Consider the following 15,595-nt stretch of genomic DNA (forward strand, 5'->3'; position numbering starts at 1 on the left):
TTCTCAGTTTTAACTTATAAAATGGTAAATATGGAATGATAGAGCCCACACACACAAAAGCTCTTTGGGCTCTTCAGTGATTTTTACGAGTGCAAAGGAGTCAGTCCTGAGACCAAACAGTTTGAGGCCACCCGCGGTTCTCCCTGTGCTGGCAGAATAGAGGTCTCAGCACACGCGTGCTCACATCAGCCCTCCCAGTGGCACTGCAAGCTTGATGGGGAATTGGAGCCGTGTCATGTATGTTAGATCTCCCAGGGCACCCTGCACTGTGCCAAGCATGCCTCAAGAGGTGCCACCCTAAACTTTGTCAATTGCAAAGAATTCACCCAGGAGCCCTGGGCCTGGGGACAGGTGGGCTGCACACGTGCCTGCAGATGGGCATCCAGAGATTTTGCCTGGCAGCCTCTATTCCCCTTTGCTCTGGATAAAACCTCACCCCTCCAGGGACTAATCACTGCCCCATTCTCAGTCTCCGTGGTTCAGAATGGGACCCACATCCAGAGAGAGTGGCTGGTTCTGAGTTGGTCACGTGACCCAAGCAGGGTCTGTCAGAGTCAATGAGCCTTCGTCCCAAGTTTCTGTTGAAAATGCTGAGAGAAAAGACCCCTCTTTCTACCGGGGCTGCCACACTTCAGGATGAAAGCCTGGAGCATCCGGTGGTGCCATCACTGACACAGACCTTGCCTGAGAATAAGCCATCGCAAAACCAAGTGATGGAGACAAGTTCCTGAATCGACCACTTGAGGCCCCGAGGCCAGCTGTGCCTGGACTTCTTGGTCATGTGTGCCTTATTAATAAAGTGCCAGTAAGTTCCTTTTTTCCCATAAGCCAATTTGAGCTGAGTTTCTATTCTAGCAGAAACAGTCCAGATGAAAACTCACAGTAATCAGAACCAAGACCCGGAAGGGGAGGGGGGGGGTAAGCCACTGGGAGGATCTGGGATGACCATCCAGCAGAGGCAACCCTGCAGCCACATATCTGGAGCCTCTTTGCCCACCAGAGACCTGGCAGACCCCTTTCCAAACAGCACAGTTAGATAACAGCACAACTTTTTCTTTCACTTTATCATTTATAAAGCCATACAATGGATCACCAAGAAACAAAGCAGCTGTACAGGGGCAGGACGGCATCAGTGTACAATACATTCATATCCAGGAGGAGTAGCATACATCAGGGTTTATACAAGGTGGCAGAGGTTATAGGCACGAGGATACAAAATAGAAAGTATATTTCCATCTATATAAATACACAGCCAAGGAATGGGGCGAACACTGGGTTATTCTGTTTTTCCTGCAAAGGGCCTGGGAGGCAGGGGTGGGGGTGGGGAGTGGTAAGAAATTTCTTACATTTGTTTTGAACGACATGTCAGAGGGAGGAGAGAAATGGGGAAACAGAGCACGCACACACACATGCGCTCCACACACACACACACACACACACACACACACACACACACACACCAAACATGGACTCAGGAGAGTCTCAAACTGCTTAACACTGATTCAAAAACAAACTTGGGACATCCCTCTAGAATTATCTTGCTGCTGGTTAGAGACCAGTGTAGGAAATAAACAAAGACCCTCCAACATTTCGGACATCTGAGGACAGAGGAGCCCCCCGCACTTGTGGTTAATCCTTCCATCACCAATGGTGAGATTCCACTAGTCGGTGCCCTACAGACGTCGCCTTCTGATTCCTTTCACTGCTGGGTGATACTGAACTTGACGTCCTATTGTCCACCTACTGCAACCCAACCCCTAAGTTCCCTAGAGACACGAGCAAACTACACACATACATACACCCACACTTGCCCGTGCACACACACGTCCTGTGCTACCACTGGCTAGGGACTCCAGTCTCAGGTTTCTGGGGCCTGGCCCTGGATGAAGGGTGCTCCTGGGTGCTGTCTCTGACCTCTCCAAGGATCCCGACTGTGGGGAAATGTAGGGGCCAGAGCAGCCTTTAGACAGGACATTGGCCCACTTGATCTCCCCAGGTCCTGAAGCTGGGAAAAGCCAAAGAAGGGGAGAAGGCCCAGGAGGCAGGGTGGTGGTGACCGTCGGAGCATAGGTGTGTTCCATACTCCCTGTACGGCATGACGAGCCTGCCCAGTCTCTATTCATGCCCACCAGAGTGGGACAGAAGAATGCCCAATTCACATCTGTCCTGGGAACCCCTTTACGGAAGGCTCACACTTGTCCAGTCGACTGGCTGAACGGTCACACCGCCGCCAGTCTCTGACGCACCCCGGGAATCCTGAAAACCCAGGGGAGAAGGTATCCTGGCAGTCCACAAGCTTTCGGAGCTGATGCAAGAGAGGCTCCAATGAGGACCAGGGTCAAAAGGCCCCAAACCTAGGCCCCGATATGTCTGTCCTTCAAACACCTGGCCAGGTAAGGGAGCCAGGTAAGGGGGCCAGGACACCATGATCACAGCATCCCAGTCACCCTGGAGGCTGATCGAACAGCTCACTTCCTCCCTATTTCCCCTGCAGGGTCACCTCTCCATCATGCCCAGGCCCACTCCTCCCCTCTGGTTCCACCTGGGAACAGCCACATGGACCTCACTGGGCGTCTCTCCCGGCGGAGTCAGAGGACCTGCCTCCGAGTCCTGGCTGGACGGCGAGGGGCAGGCTGAGCCTGCAGCGGGGGCCTGAGCTTGCCTGGGGCTGCTTCGCTGTGTCACACGCTGACCATGCCTCTCCCGCTCTTTCTTGCCAACTTCTCCCAGACCCTTTCCCTCCCCGACTCCCCAGCCTATTTTCAAGACCAGACAGCACTCTCCCGCTAACAAACAGATTCAACAATAAACAGCAAAAATGTCCAGGGAAGGGGAGGAGAGAAAAGGACAAACATTTACACATTAATAACAATAATTATTAAAAGTGCTTTCTTTTAAAAGAAATCTTTGGCAAGAATATACTGCAGTGCTGTGGTGTGTGTGTGTGTGTGTGTGTATGTGTGTGTGAGAGAGAGAGAGAGCGCGCACGTGGGTGCACAGGCGTAACCCGTGAGACACAGGAGAGCTACAGTGTCTTCCTAACCAGTATCTGACCCAAAGGGGGGGCTACTGTAGAGACTGGGGTGCCCTCCACCATCATTCTTTTGGAAAGGTCCACCTCTAGGAAACTGACTCCTTTCAGAGTGACTCCAGCGAGTGAGTTGATCAGCTTCCCAGCACCTCGTAGGTCCCACTCACAGGGTCACACAGCTCAGGCCTGCGTGGGGTGGGCTGGCCATGCTTGGGAGGTGGGCTGTGGTGGGCAGTGGGAAAGCACGTGAGAAGGCTGACCCTGGGCCTGGGTCTGCCGAATGGTCTGACACTCTACCCGGCCTCCAGTGTGGACAGAACATCCAGACTGAGAGAGAGTCCCTGGGCTGTCCAGTGGGAGATTAGGATATTTACAAAGACAGGGAGTGGAACAGCTCCTATCGGGGAAGAGAGTTGGGGTAAATGGGGACGGTGGAAAGGGAAATCCAGGGCTGTGGCTTAAATACCTCAGAAGGAAGAGCACTTTGGAGGAACCTTGGTCACCAAGCACAAGGTTTCATTCTTTGGGAAGCAGGGCACTGCTCCCTGCTTCTTTAGACATTCTCCTTTCCAACTCCCTGAAACAGAATGTCCACACAGATACAGCTTCTTGGAGGAGAGAAAATACAAAAGACGTACACATTACCCACATCTGCCACACTCACCCATGTCCCCCACTGGCTCGCGGGAGCCGGGCTGAGTGGGCAGCTTCCTTCTCATGAGAGCTGATGGCTGAGCCCTGGGCTTGCCAGAAAATAAGAGGACCAAAGGGGATGGAACATGTGCGCCCCTCCCGCTGAGCCCCAGACAGAATCTAGGGAAGGCCATGGCCAAGGCCAACATCAGGGCAAGGAGACCCCTGATTGCTCCAAGAATAAAGGCCTCTACATTTCAGCCTTCACTTCTACATATCAAGAGGGATGGGAATTGGTTTATGCCCAGGGAGGCAATAAAGCAATATGGGAAAACAATAAATACTTCTTGTCAATTTACCTATTCTTTTTTTAACCTTTTCTTATATTTTATTAGCTTACAGATTCTGTCAGTATGTCTCACATATATATTATATATATTTATATATCAGTACAACACCTCTCTCTAGGGGACCCCCAGAGGCATAAGTAGCCCCTCAAGAATGGAGTCCTAGTGAATTTTCCATTCCAGCTTAGAGTCCTTGGGTGGAGGTCGGGGTTTCCCAATTGCCCAAATGGACTCTCAGCCCTTTGGCCTGAATGTGTGCCTTCTGCCCTCTGCTCACAGGCAGCTTGGCTCTGCTGGGGAAACCAAGGCAGAAGGAGGAAGAGCAAGGCTTTGGTGTTGTAGGCAGGCCATGTGATGTACAGGTAGCAGCCCCCACAGCTTTGCTAAGCCACCCTGGACAGCCCAGCAAAAGTCAGACCCCACAACACTTGCAAAGGGGAGCGGAAGGACTACAGGTATCTCCCCTGGGCCTCGCTGTGCAGGTTCCCCAGGATGAGCCCACCATGGGGACCCCGCAGGACAGAACAGGGCAGGGCAGAGCACAAAGGCTCAATCCCCAGCACCCAAAAAGACATCATGCAGATAAGCAAGTCTGAGATAAGGCTAGTCTTGGTGCAAAACCCAAGAATGGGCTAAGGGTTGGGAGCTCGCAGGAGTGACCTGCCTACCTCGTGGCTGGGCCACACACCTTGGGGAAGATGCCTGGAGCTCAGCAGCCACCACTGCTGACAGACATCTTCCCCAAGGTGATGGATACCCATTTTTCCATCTCCTTAAATAAATGTCCCCGCCTCCTAGTGGAGGCAGAACAGAGGTGATGCTGCAGGGTGGCCCACCCCACGCTCGCTGGGGTCTTTGTCGAGGAGAAGGGGCTGGCGGCACCTAGGGCCGCTGGAGCGCAGGTGCAGAGACCAAGACAGAGTCTGTTACCCATATTCCTGGATGTTTCTGGGGAAGAGGCTGGTGTCCCCTTCCTGCTGCTGTGTCACCCCACCTCTAACCTTCTTTGGACAGTATGCATGTGTGTGCAAACACATGGGACACAGTCAAGGACACCTGTTTATAATTCTAGCTGAGAGGCAAATGCAGATCACCGAGGATACACACCTCACATACACACCCACACCAACTATACATCGGGGCAGAGTAGGTGCCTCGGGTCTGAGATATATTTAAAAGCAAAAGTTCTGCCACTTGATGTCCCATGCTGGCTCTTTTTGGTTTGGCAATTCACCCTAGAGATGGCCAGAAAAAGATTCTCTCAACTTGGTTTCTCCTTGCAAAGCAGTTGGGCTAGGGAGACAGAGCTTTCCATTTCCCCCCAAAATATGGATCCCCAAGGAGGTCAGTTCTGCCTCCTTTGAGGAACTCCATTCTCTGGGAGGGTGAGGGGGAGCCTAAGTGGACATGGTTGGTTTTGGAGGCTTTGGGGGTTGCACAGTATCCATCTACCCAAAGGAATCCAAGTTCTCCTCCTCTTTCTTTTCCTTTCTTTCTCTCCCTCTCTCCCCCTCCCCTCTGCAATTCACTTCCCTCTCCCCATGTTGCACTTTCTTCTCTCCTTCTCCACAATTGGCCCAAAGTCCTCCTTCTGGATTCAAAGGTGGTCAGGATTCATGGGTCCCTCCCCACAAACCCCATCCCCCCTGCCCTGGCCCTGGGCAAGGGGTGGGTTCATCTCTTCTGGCCGGCACTCAGCATGACCTTGGAGACAAAGTTGACAATGGCAGAGGCAGGCTGGTTGGGATCAAGCTCAGCGAAGAGGTGGCAGGCGTTGTCCGTGGTGCTGCCCTGCTTCCGGGCCACGAAGCCGAAGAGCCTGCAGGGGCAGGAGAGAGGTGAGAGGGGTGAGAGGAGGGCAGGAGGGACCCCAGGCCCTGGAGAACTGTCCAGGTGAGCAAGCTTATCTTGAGGCCACCCTCTCTCCGTCTCTCCACATCTCCCTAAGCATGGGGATTGGAGGTGGACTAGAAGGGAGAATCCTGTGTCTCTTCCACTCAAGTCCTAGAGATGACAGGGTCACTTGTTTCAGGGTAGGCAAAAATTCCCCTTTGGGGGGGAGGGGCGGTTTCAGGAGGGGAGAGGAAGAGCTGTAGGCCAATGACAAGACTGGACAGTGAGAGGTGGGAATGAGACTAAAAATAAAATGGGGACATTCCTAGCCAAGCTTCTCTCAGTCTGTCTCAGTCCCACCCCTGCCCAACTGTTCTTACACACAACACATAAGCAAATGAATAAAATGCTGTCTCCCTGTCAAAGGGCTCAACCACCTCAGACACCGGGAGAAGGTCAGGGAGACAAGAGGACAAGGGGTCACCACCCCCACCATTACATACACACATTTCTCTTGGGCTCCAAAGAATGGGAGGGGGATGGGACTCCACACCTGTTCCCCCAATCCCCACTCCCTGCACCAAGACTACAGTGAGCTGGCATTCACTCTGTGCAAAACAGAGTTAAAAATATGAGAGCAGAGAACAGAATGTAAGCTCGGGTCCCCTCCCAGCCAGTACGTTGCTAATTAGAGCGAGATGGGGAAATCAGGACAGCTGGAGATTCCGATGGAAACCCCTCTCCCTAGGACTGGACCACAACAGCTAAAATTAGCAAAGTTGGGTCCAGCTTTCACACGCATGTGTACACACACACACACACACACACACACACACACACACACACTGGGCTTCCTACAGCTGTTTCAGGGTCTTGGGACAATTGAGCCAGAGGTCTAGGGTAATGGTCGGCCCAAGTAATGGGGAAGCCTGACTGTGGACCAACCCCAGAACCCCCTTTCCAGGCTTGCTGGGCTCCTTGGAGCAGTGGAGGGTGCTAAGGCCACAGTGAGGGAGTGGCTCTGAGCTGCCGGCATGATGGCATGCCAACCCTGGCTGCCCAGCTCTGCCAGGATGGAGAGTCTGCCAACCTCGTGGCCTAAACACCACCCACCTCCCTCCCTGATGTTTATTTCAGCTCCAAGCCTTCCAGGGCCAGTTCAACAATAGCCCAGTCCTTTCTCTGCTTAGGGAAGTAGATCCAAGCAAGAAACTTCAGCCCCCAAGGGCAGGGAGGAAGTACTTGCAAGAACATGAGTTAGAACCGCCCTAAATTTGGGGCCTGGGGCATCTCCTGTGCCTCTCCCTAGTCCCAGCCCTAGGCTGAGCTCTCCTGGGCCTCCTCAGGAAGCTCAGCACAAAGCCCACTCCTGAATGAGGAGAATGATTTTCAGGCCTGGGACCAGCCCACTTCTGTCCCTGACCCTTTTCCCCTCATAGGGCCCATGATGACTTAGCAGGAGCTTCTTCAAACACAAAGCTCTGGTCTCCTGGTTGGTGGCAGGGACACGGGGACAGGAGAAGGCTGAGGCAAGTGCGAGGCAACTTTGAGATGGCTGGACACCTGGGTCCACCTTTGAGCTGGGCTCTTCATGTGACCTCAGGCCAGGTGAGGTCACCTTCATCCTACATGACCCCTCTGGCCACTCCACTGTCTATCAATCATGCTAGCGACTGGTCAGCCCCATTCATTCTTGACCAAGGCGGCCTCACTGTGCTTCCCTTACTCTCCTCCTCTCTGCCTCAGCCTCTCATTTCTTCATTCAACAAATATTTACCAGCCCCACCCATGCAACAGACACAGTCCTGCCCTCAGGGAGCTTGCACTTTGGTGGCCATGCCTCCCCATTCCCTGGAAATAGTCTCTCACCTACCCCCACACCCATTTCTACCTGTTCAAATTGTGCGTCTGTTAATACCCATGTTTAAATATAAGTTCTTTCCCCAAACTTTCCCAAATCTCTCCCCACCTAGATGTGCTCCCCTTTGTGACACCCACAGCCATGAGCTGTACCCCATTGGCACGTCTCATACAGCAGAGAGTTTGGTTTTTTTAACAGTGAAATTTTCTTTTTCTAAAGCAATCTTTAGTAGTTCGAATATATAAACATGACAGCAGTACTTATAGCTATAAGTGTATCGATTCAACGGCACAACACTTGCACATTATAAAGTCAACCAGTGAGAAAAATGAGCCTGTTCGGATGAGCCTGACAGAGTAAAATGTGGAGTTACAGGCCATAGTGGCCTATGTCAGCCTCAGGAGCCAAGTTATTCCTCTAGTTTGTTTTGGTTTCATGATACTGAGAAAAGCCCCAATTTATACTGATCTATAACTGCACATCGTAACAGGGCTTTTCCTCCCCTCTTAAGATCCCACTTGCAACCTGAGGGTCCTAGGGCTCCTTGGAACACAGCTTGAAAACTACTGCAACATGTTGGTGCTGTTTATACGTGTCTCCTATCCGCTGTGCCAATGTCAGGCCTCCCGGGGGCAGAGCCAGCCTCCTGGTCGGTCTGAATCCTCCCAGGGCTGAGTTCCAAGAGGAACTTAGGAAATGCTGAATGGATGGAAGCATCAACCAAAAGGTCCCCGGCCATCCTCAGAATTCAGACCTGGGCTCCCATGTTCTGATGAGGAGGTGTAACCCAGCCACAGTATTCACAGAAGCCCACCGAAAGAGCAAGAACAGGAATCAAGGAAGCCAGGATCGGGGCAGAAGAGATCATTTACACACCCCCTGTCCCACTGCCATTGCCTCCAATAAAACAGCTTTCTGTCCACTTCCTCATATCCCTGCTGTTCTGGTCCTGGCAGCGGGATGGTGACAAAACTGGAGGCTGGCCGTTAGGTTAGAGGCAGAAGACAAAAGACCTGGCTGCCCACTCAAGCTTTTATCCAAAGCTGCCCTTTGCCTCCCCCTTGGTCCCCGATAACCCCCACCCCAAGGAGCACAGCCAGCTGGGGTGGGCGGAGAAGACACACTTACTTCGCAGGGGCACCTCCCTCTGTTTTTGTCCACCTGTGGAGAGAAAGAGGGCACAGTGTGAACCACTACACCTGTTCCCCAGAGCCCAGCTCCATGCTGGGGAAAGGCAGAGGAGCCCCATTCCGGGGAGGGGGATGTTCACATAATGAGAACACTGCGGCATGCCTCCCAAGGCGCCTTCCCCAGTATGGAGAAGAGAAACAGATTTCAGGTGAGACACAGCAGAGTGGGTGGAAGGGAGCAGTTGAGCCCCTGGGAGGGTCTCCAAATTTGTTGTGGGAAAAACTCAAAAAGATACCCAACACAATTATTCACACTCACACAGACACAGGCAAGTTGAACCAAAAATACACACACACACACACACACACACACACACACACACACATACACTCATGCACACACACCGACGTCAGTGTTCTAGAGCTGGCTGGATGGAAGGTGTCTACAAGAGACTTACTTCCTCTCCTGTGGATCCAGGTCGCAGAACGTGACAGTGCTGAGGGGGTAGTGTCGTCTGAAGAAGAGCCTGTGGCACAGACATCAAATAACCAGAATGAGTAATAAAATGACAGGTCAGGCCCCCTTCCCACCATCTATGGCTGTCACAGATCAACACAGCCTCTCTGTCATGAGCAAGACAGCCTGGGTTGCTCACCTTGGGGACATAAGCAATGCACAGGGGCAGACAGATGTGTCATAGAAACATCTCTCTAACGCGGGACATTAGGAAAAGAAGGAAGAAATTGATGTTGAGGAATGAGAAACAGGGGGACTCTGGAGGAGGAGGGAAGCAGGCTGGGGGAACATGTTAGAGAGAGCATAAGAGCAGGAGCTCTGCTCTAGAAAGCAGGTACTTTTATCAGGTGCATTTGCAGCTGTATACCTAATGCAGGCTTATTTGCAGAAAAATGGAAAATGGGTTGATGGGTAGATGGATGGAGACATGAATGGGAAAAGGGATAAATGGGTGTGGGAGGATAAATGAGGGATGAATGAATGGATGTAGGGAAGGATGGATCAACCGGTGATTGGGTGAGCAAGTGGATGGATGGATGGACGGATGGATGGATGGATGGATGGATGGATGGATGTGTTGATGGAGGATGAATTGGAGATGGATGGGTAGATAGATGCGTGCAAGGGATGAATCAATTGGTAAGTGGGTGTGTAAGTGACAGGATAGATGAGTCACAGGAGGAGAGCCCAATACAGAAGCAGGTAGAGAGGCTTACTTTCTCTGGTTGTCAGTCAGTGTAATTCCCTGGGCAGAAACTTTGAAGTGAACAATGGTGGCAGCTGGTGTGGGGTCAGCAGCCAGTGTCTCAGAAGTGGCTTTGGAGATGGCCTGTGGCCCAGTGAGTGACTCCATGTCCACAGAGTTGACGAAGAGAACGTTGCAGGCTGGAAGAAACCCACCCAAAGAGGCGTCATGGAGGCTGGAGTGGGTGGGGACGATCCCGAGGTCCCCTCTTCAGGGAGAAGGCAGCAGATGAATTTCAGGCCAGCCTCAGGCTAAGGCATTTGCACACAGAAATGTGGTAGGCCCACCCAGAGACATGTGGGTCTGGGAGAGATGCCCACCGCCCTGCAGGAGGGGACAGGGCAGACAGGAAGAAAGGCCTGGGTGGGGGTGTGGTGTGCAGGGGCGACTCACCTGCCCCTTGCTTCAGCAAATCAGTGGTGGAGTTGGCAGGTCCCGAGCTATCTTTTGATTGATCTGTAGGGTCTGAGACAAAAATTTAATTCAGTTGGTAATTAAAACTCTAGAGCTGGAAAGAAGCACAAGTCTGGCTGGGCCTAAGGCGAGCTCTGCAAATACTTTGTGCAATGGATATGCTTTTCATATCAGGCCCTGGCAGTTGGCACGTGTGAGTCCTGTTGGAATGTTCACTAATTGCTCTAAGTATTCAGCACACTGGGTGAGAGCGCTGGAGTCCAACAGAGCTGGGTTCAGACCCTCAGCCCAGCAAGTGCCAAGGATCTATAAAACAGAGATGATGACGATAGAAGCCATTTCACTGGGTTTTTGAGATGGTCCATGTACAGTGTGAGCCCAGCACTTGGCAACAAGGAAGTCTTCAAGTGGCAACTGGTGTTGTTCTTGTTTTGCACTGATGTGTCTGTGAACACCAATAAATGCCCTCATGGACGCAACCGCGAATGCAGCATGACCGCAATTTCAATATTAATAAGAACTGAGTATTGCTTACACCAGTGTTTCTCTGTCTTCAGTGGGCAGGCTTGTTAAAACATGGATTGCTGCACCCCCAACCCAGTCTCTAGTTACTGGGACTCGAGAATATTTGCATTCTTAACAAGTTCCCAGGGGCGCTGATGCGGCTGGTCTAGGGAATAGACTCTGAGAACCACTGGTTTATAGAATGTAAATATCAAACAGTAATTGCTGAGTTGCTTTGATACAGTCCACAGAACTATAATTAGTGTCTAAAATTTGCACATAATAACGCTATTTAAGTTGTATTTGAACTTTTAAGGTCCTAAGGGTGGTCAATTATCATTAATAATTCAGTGAATTGAATTGGATACATGGAAATTGTCAAATAATATTGGAGTTTTTCTGTGTGAGCCCCAGGGGCTCTAAGAAAGACTTGGAAGAAAGTCTCAGAGGCACTTCTGCATAGCCTACTTTTGAACAGAGAGGGTAGGCAGAAGGCACCTCAGCTCCCAGTGCCTGAACCTCAAGTTCAGAGCCAAGCATAGTCCCTTCCGGTGGGCCCTGTCTCCTTGCGGGCTAGGGAATAGAAGCCTGGGCCGTGAAGCGTTCCGGGGGCCCATCTGGCATCCTCCAAGGCTGGGACACCCCTCTGAGAGAAGCTGAAAGCTCCTTCACTAGCCCGTGTCTCATTCAAATTCTCACCCTCTAGTCCTGAGGCGCTTGTGTTCCATTCTTATTTCCCATAATCAAAAGGGGGTCTGCTCTTCCCCATCAGCTCAGCATCCCCTCAGTCAGGGAACACCATCTCAGCCACGCGCACTAGAAACTACAGGGACATCTTACCCTCCCCTCTGCTTCCCATGCCATGCAGAGCCCAGCCACCTCACCTCTAAGAGATCCCTTGAGTGTGTTCTGTTCTCTCCATTCAGACAAGCCTCCCAGTCGGGAGGCCCCCACCCCCATGACCTAAATCTGCCTTCCTCTCTTCCTCCCCTCGGCCCTGCCCACGGATGCCCATCCCATCCAGACACTGGTCCTCCCCAAGACCGTCTCCAACGTCCAGCGCCTCTTCCAAGACGAGGCTTATTCTGAGGATTCAGTCTGAATGTCTTTAAGCCTCCAGAGAATTTCCCAGAACGATCTGGCAAGTCGATTATGTATGTTCCCGGAGTTAAGCTTTTAATAAACTTTTCCTTCTTTTTTTAATAGAAAAAAAGGGAGGGGGAGTCGTTTTGAGTTTCCCCAGATTGGCAAAATAACCCGTGTCCTCCAACCCTGGCCAGTGCTCTGGAGCGGCTGGCAGGGCTGAGACACGCAGGAGGCCAGCTCAAGGGTGCGCTTGGAAAGCAAGGGGTGTCGGGTTCCTACCTCGGTTTGGAATGACCAGCTTACAGGGCAGAGCCAATGGCGTGATGGAGTGCTGGTAGACCAGGGCAGACAGAGACCCTGCAGGGCGGGAGAGAGCACGTCAGAGGCAGCATTACTGGCAGCAGACCAAGGGCACCCAGGAAGCCCGCCCACCCCCACACCGCTCGCCACAGTCTTCAGCTTCTTTATTACTCACCCTCATCCCACCAACAAAGCTGAAAATCCACTCCTTCTAGGAGTCATAAGGTTCCCTAACAACTTTACTGTATAAAAAGTTACTCCCAGCATCTCCCTTAAGTCCCTCCAGCTGCCAGCGCCCCTCTCAGGATGGCGCAGCAGAAGACTCAAAGAATCAAGGAATCAAATCCCAGCTTGGTCGCTTGTTAGCTTGGGCTAGTCTAACTCTCCTGTAAACCTCAGGTTCCTCATGTGTAAAATGGGACGATGGGACCTACCGTGCAGGACTGTCATGGGAGCAGAAGTGATATAAGGGAACTAGACAGTGACCCTCACATAATAAGTGGTCAATAAACGCAACTGTTGTTATAGTTGTTTAAATTATAACAAGTCTCAGTTGCGTAGGACAACTATAAAAAGGAATTTGGCAGAGTGAAGGAGCCACAGCACAGAGGAAGGGAAGCCCCTGTTCATTTTTTCTGCTGCATCTACGACCAGGGGGGACTGGCAGAAGCTGTGGCAAGGAAACCGGGGACAGGCCTGAGACGGCACAGGCAGACTGCACACAGAAGTGGAGGGAGAGCTCACCAAAGTTTGGTTCATTAGGGCAGCCCTTGAGCTTGACTCCTCTGGGGCCGGTCTCTATCAGGAAATGTCTCACCAGCTCATGGGTCATGTCCCCTGGGATGAAGAGAAAGAAATGAGCGTTGGTCACTTTTCGTGGCGTCCTCCCACTGCTTCCCAACACTGCTTTGTAACTTGGCCAGTGAGCGGGAGGGGGAGATAATGAGAGAAAGGGTCGTAGAGATAATATGGCCAGAACCCTGGAATGGAGAGACCACCACTCCATTCATACCCCTCAAGGAAACAATCACAGAGTCCCAACAACCCGGCGTCCTTATTCTCTGACCCCAACCATTACCAAGCTAAAGCCTGGCTCTGCTGAAGTGTCTAATTTAGCAGGGACCAGCTCCCATGAGAATTAGAGACCTGCCTCGCCCCCAGGTCCTTCCAGAACCTCAGGGTTTTCAGGGACCGTACACATCACCGAGCAGACAGTGTCACCTTTTTTATTCTGCTGCATGATTGTTGGAGGTGGAGAAGACACCTTCATGGCCAGCCCGTAGGCTCCTCGGAAGGAGTGACTGTCACGGATGATGAAGGCCCCTGGCTCCTGGTCCTTCAAGAGCGCGATGGCTGAATTGGGAGGAGATGAGGGGAGAAGAGGAAATTGACGGCTCTGTCTTTACTTTAGTCTTTACTTAAGGCTTCTCAAACCTCACTCTTTGCTGGATGAGAGGAGACCTTTTAAACTTAGAATTCAAAAACTCCAAAGGGTCCTCCTATACGAGAGTTGGCAAATGTTTTCTGTAAATGGCCAGGTGTAAATATTTCAGGCTTTACAAGCCAGGTAGTCTCTATTGCAACCCCTCAACTCTGCCATTGCTGCATAAAAGCAGCCTGGATTTAACTGTGGGTCACAGTCACCCATGCCCTGTCCTACATCCACACAGACTTTCCTTGGGGACCTGAGGCAGCCCCCATCTTTATCCCCATAACCCCAACTGTTTTTTCTGTTAAATGTGCAAAAATCTCCCACATCATGCAGATAGAAAGCTAAGGTTTCTTATTATGTTGCGTGGGCTTTTAGTTTGCCCAGAAAACAAAGACTTTGCTGCTTTTAAGGATCCTTCAAAGAAGCGTCTACAACCACTGCTTCTGCTCCCCACACTTCACCACAGGGCTTGTTCTTCCTGTCTGACCTTGGTCCCAGCCCCGTCTTTGACCACCACCTACTACTACAAAGAGGAAGGAGTCCGTTTAAGTTCCTTGCTCAGGAAAGACCCAGTGGGCAGCAGCCAGCTGTAACCTCAGATGAACCCCAGTGCCCCCCAGCACTCACCCTGCTCTCTGGAGATCTCAGGCTTGTACCAATACTTGGAAGTGTCCTGGACAAATTTTACTTTAGCCCGGGTCTCAGGGCTGTTGTCTACAGAAGGAGAAAAAAAAGAAAGTGTTATGGGTTGAATCGTGTCCCCCCCAAAAGATATGCTGGAGTCCTACCCCGTTACCTGTGATTGTGACCTTATTTGGAAGTAGGGTCTTAGCAGATGTAATCAAGGTAAGATGAGGTCATGCTGGATTAGAGTGGGCCCCAATCCAACATGACTGGTGTCCTTATAAGAGGAGAAAAAGAGACATAGAGACACAAGAGGAGAGAGCCATGTGAACATGGAGGCAGAGACTGGAGAGATGCGTCTCCAAGCCAAGGGACACCAAGGGTTTCCAGAAACCACGAGAAGCTAGGAGAAAGGCCTGGAATAGATTCTCCCTCCAAGCCTCCCAGAGGAGCCAACGCTGCCACCACCTTGATTTTAGACTTCTGGCTTCCACTACTGTGAGAGAATAACTTCTATTGTCTTAAGCCACCAAGTTTGTGGTACTTCGTTATGCTGTCCTAGGAAACTAACATACAGTTAGTCTCCTCAAACATTATCAGAGTATTGCCAGCAGGGACCTTGGGCAGCTTTCTCATCCTTCCCTTGTCTCCTGCCAACCATCGTGGGTCACGGAGCTGCTCTCCTGTTGAAGAGCCTGGTACGGCATTCTCACCGAGGCAATGAAAGCCCTACCCATCCCAACTTCCCCTTTCTCTAGAAGATTCAGACTAAACCCGTCTTGCAGCTTCTCCCCCACAGGCTAGGACACCCCACCTCTAGACCCTTTCTCCACAGACTCAATTTCCCAACTTTATCATGACAACCTTGAAGACAAGGGCAGAAAGATGCATTTCCATCCACTTCCCCCCCAATCCTCTCCCCATTCCCTTCGTGGAAAGCTCGTGTTCTGCATCCTATAGGGAAAAAAAAAAAAAAAAAAAGAATCATCCTGCCCTGGGACAAACAGGGGAAAGGTTGGCCTAGAATTTAGAAGCCGTCTACTGTGTGTCACATACCCCACTTTCTGGAAGATGCCCCCCATCCCAGACCCTTTGCAGACCAGACATGACTTCACAGGACATTAGGTACTTAGAAGGA

At 51.5% G+C, this 15,595-nt stretch overlaps 1 protein-coding gene across 29 annotated transcripts in view; it reads right to left on the reverse strand.

The window, feature by feature from the left end:
• Positions 1–1,046: 1,046 nt before the first annotated feature.
• TNS1 (tensin 1) overlaps positions 1,047–15,595 on the reverse strand; it is a 222,684-nt gene continuing 208,135 nt past the window's right edge. For all 29 annotated transcript variants that reach the window (XM_019717741.3, XM_074312991.2, XM_074312995.2 and 26 more), the window contains 9 exons: positions 14,461–14,547; positions 13,623–13,754; positions 13,146–13,238; positions 12,381–12,458; positions 10,491–10,562; positions 10,069–10,237; positions 9,294–9,362; positions 8,834–8,866; positions 1,047–5,830 (listed from right to left, as the gene is read on the reverse strand). In XM_019717741.3, the coding sequence (XP_019573300.2) occupies positions 5,686–5,830; positions 8,834–8,866; positions 9,294–9,362; positions 10,069–10,237; positions 10,491–10,562; positions 12,381–12,458; positions 13,146–13,238; positions 13,623–13,754; positions 14,461–14,547 (878 nt within the window). In that variant the 3' untranslated portion in view covers positions 1,047–5,685. The remainder of the gene's footprint in view (positions 5,831–8,833; positions 8,867–9,293; positions 9,363–10,068; positions 10,238–10,490; positions 10,563–12,380; positions 12,459–13,145; positions 13,239–13,622; positions 13,755–14,460; positions 14,548–15,595) is intronic.

Source organism: Rhinolophus sinicus, chromosome 17, assembly GCF_057876585.1.
Source record: "Rhinolophus sinicus isolate RSI-liver-muscle chromosome 17, RSI-T2T, whole genome shotgun sequence".
Taxonomy (NCBI): domain Eukaryota; kingdom Metazoa; phylum Chordata; class Mammalia; order Chiroptera; family Rhinolophidae; genus Rhinolophus; species Rhinolophus sinicus.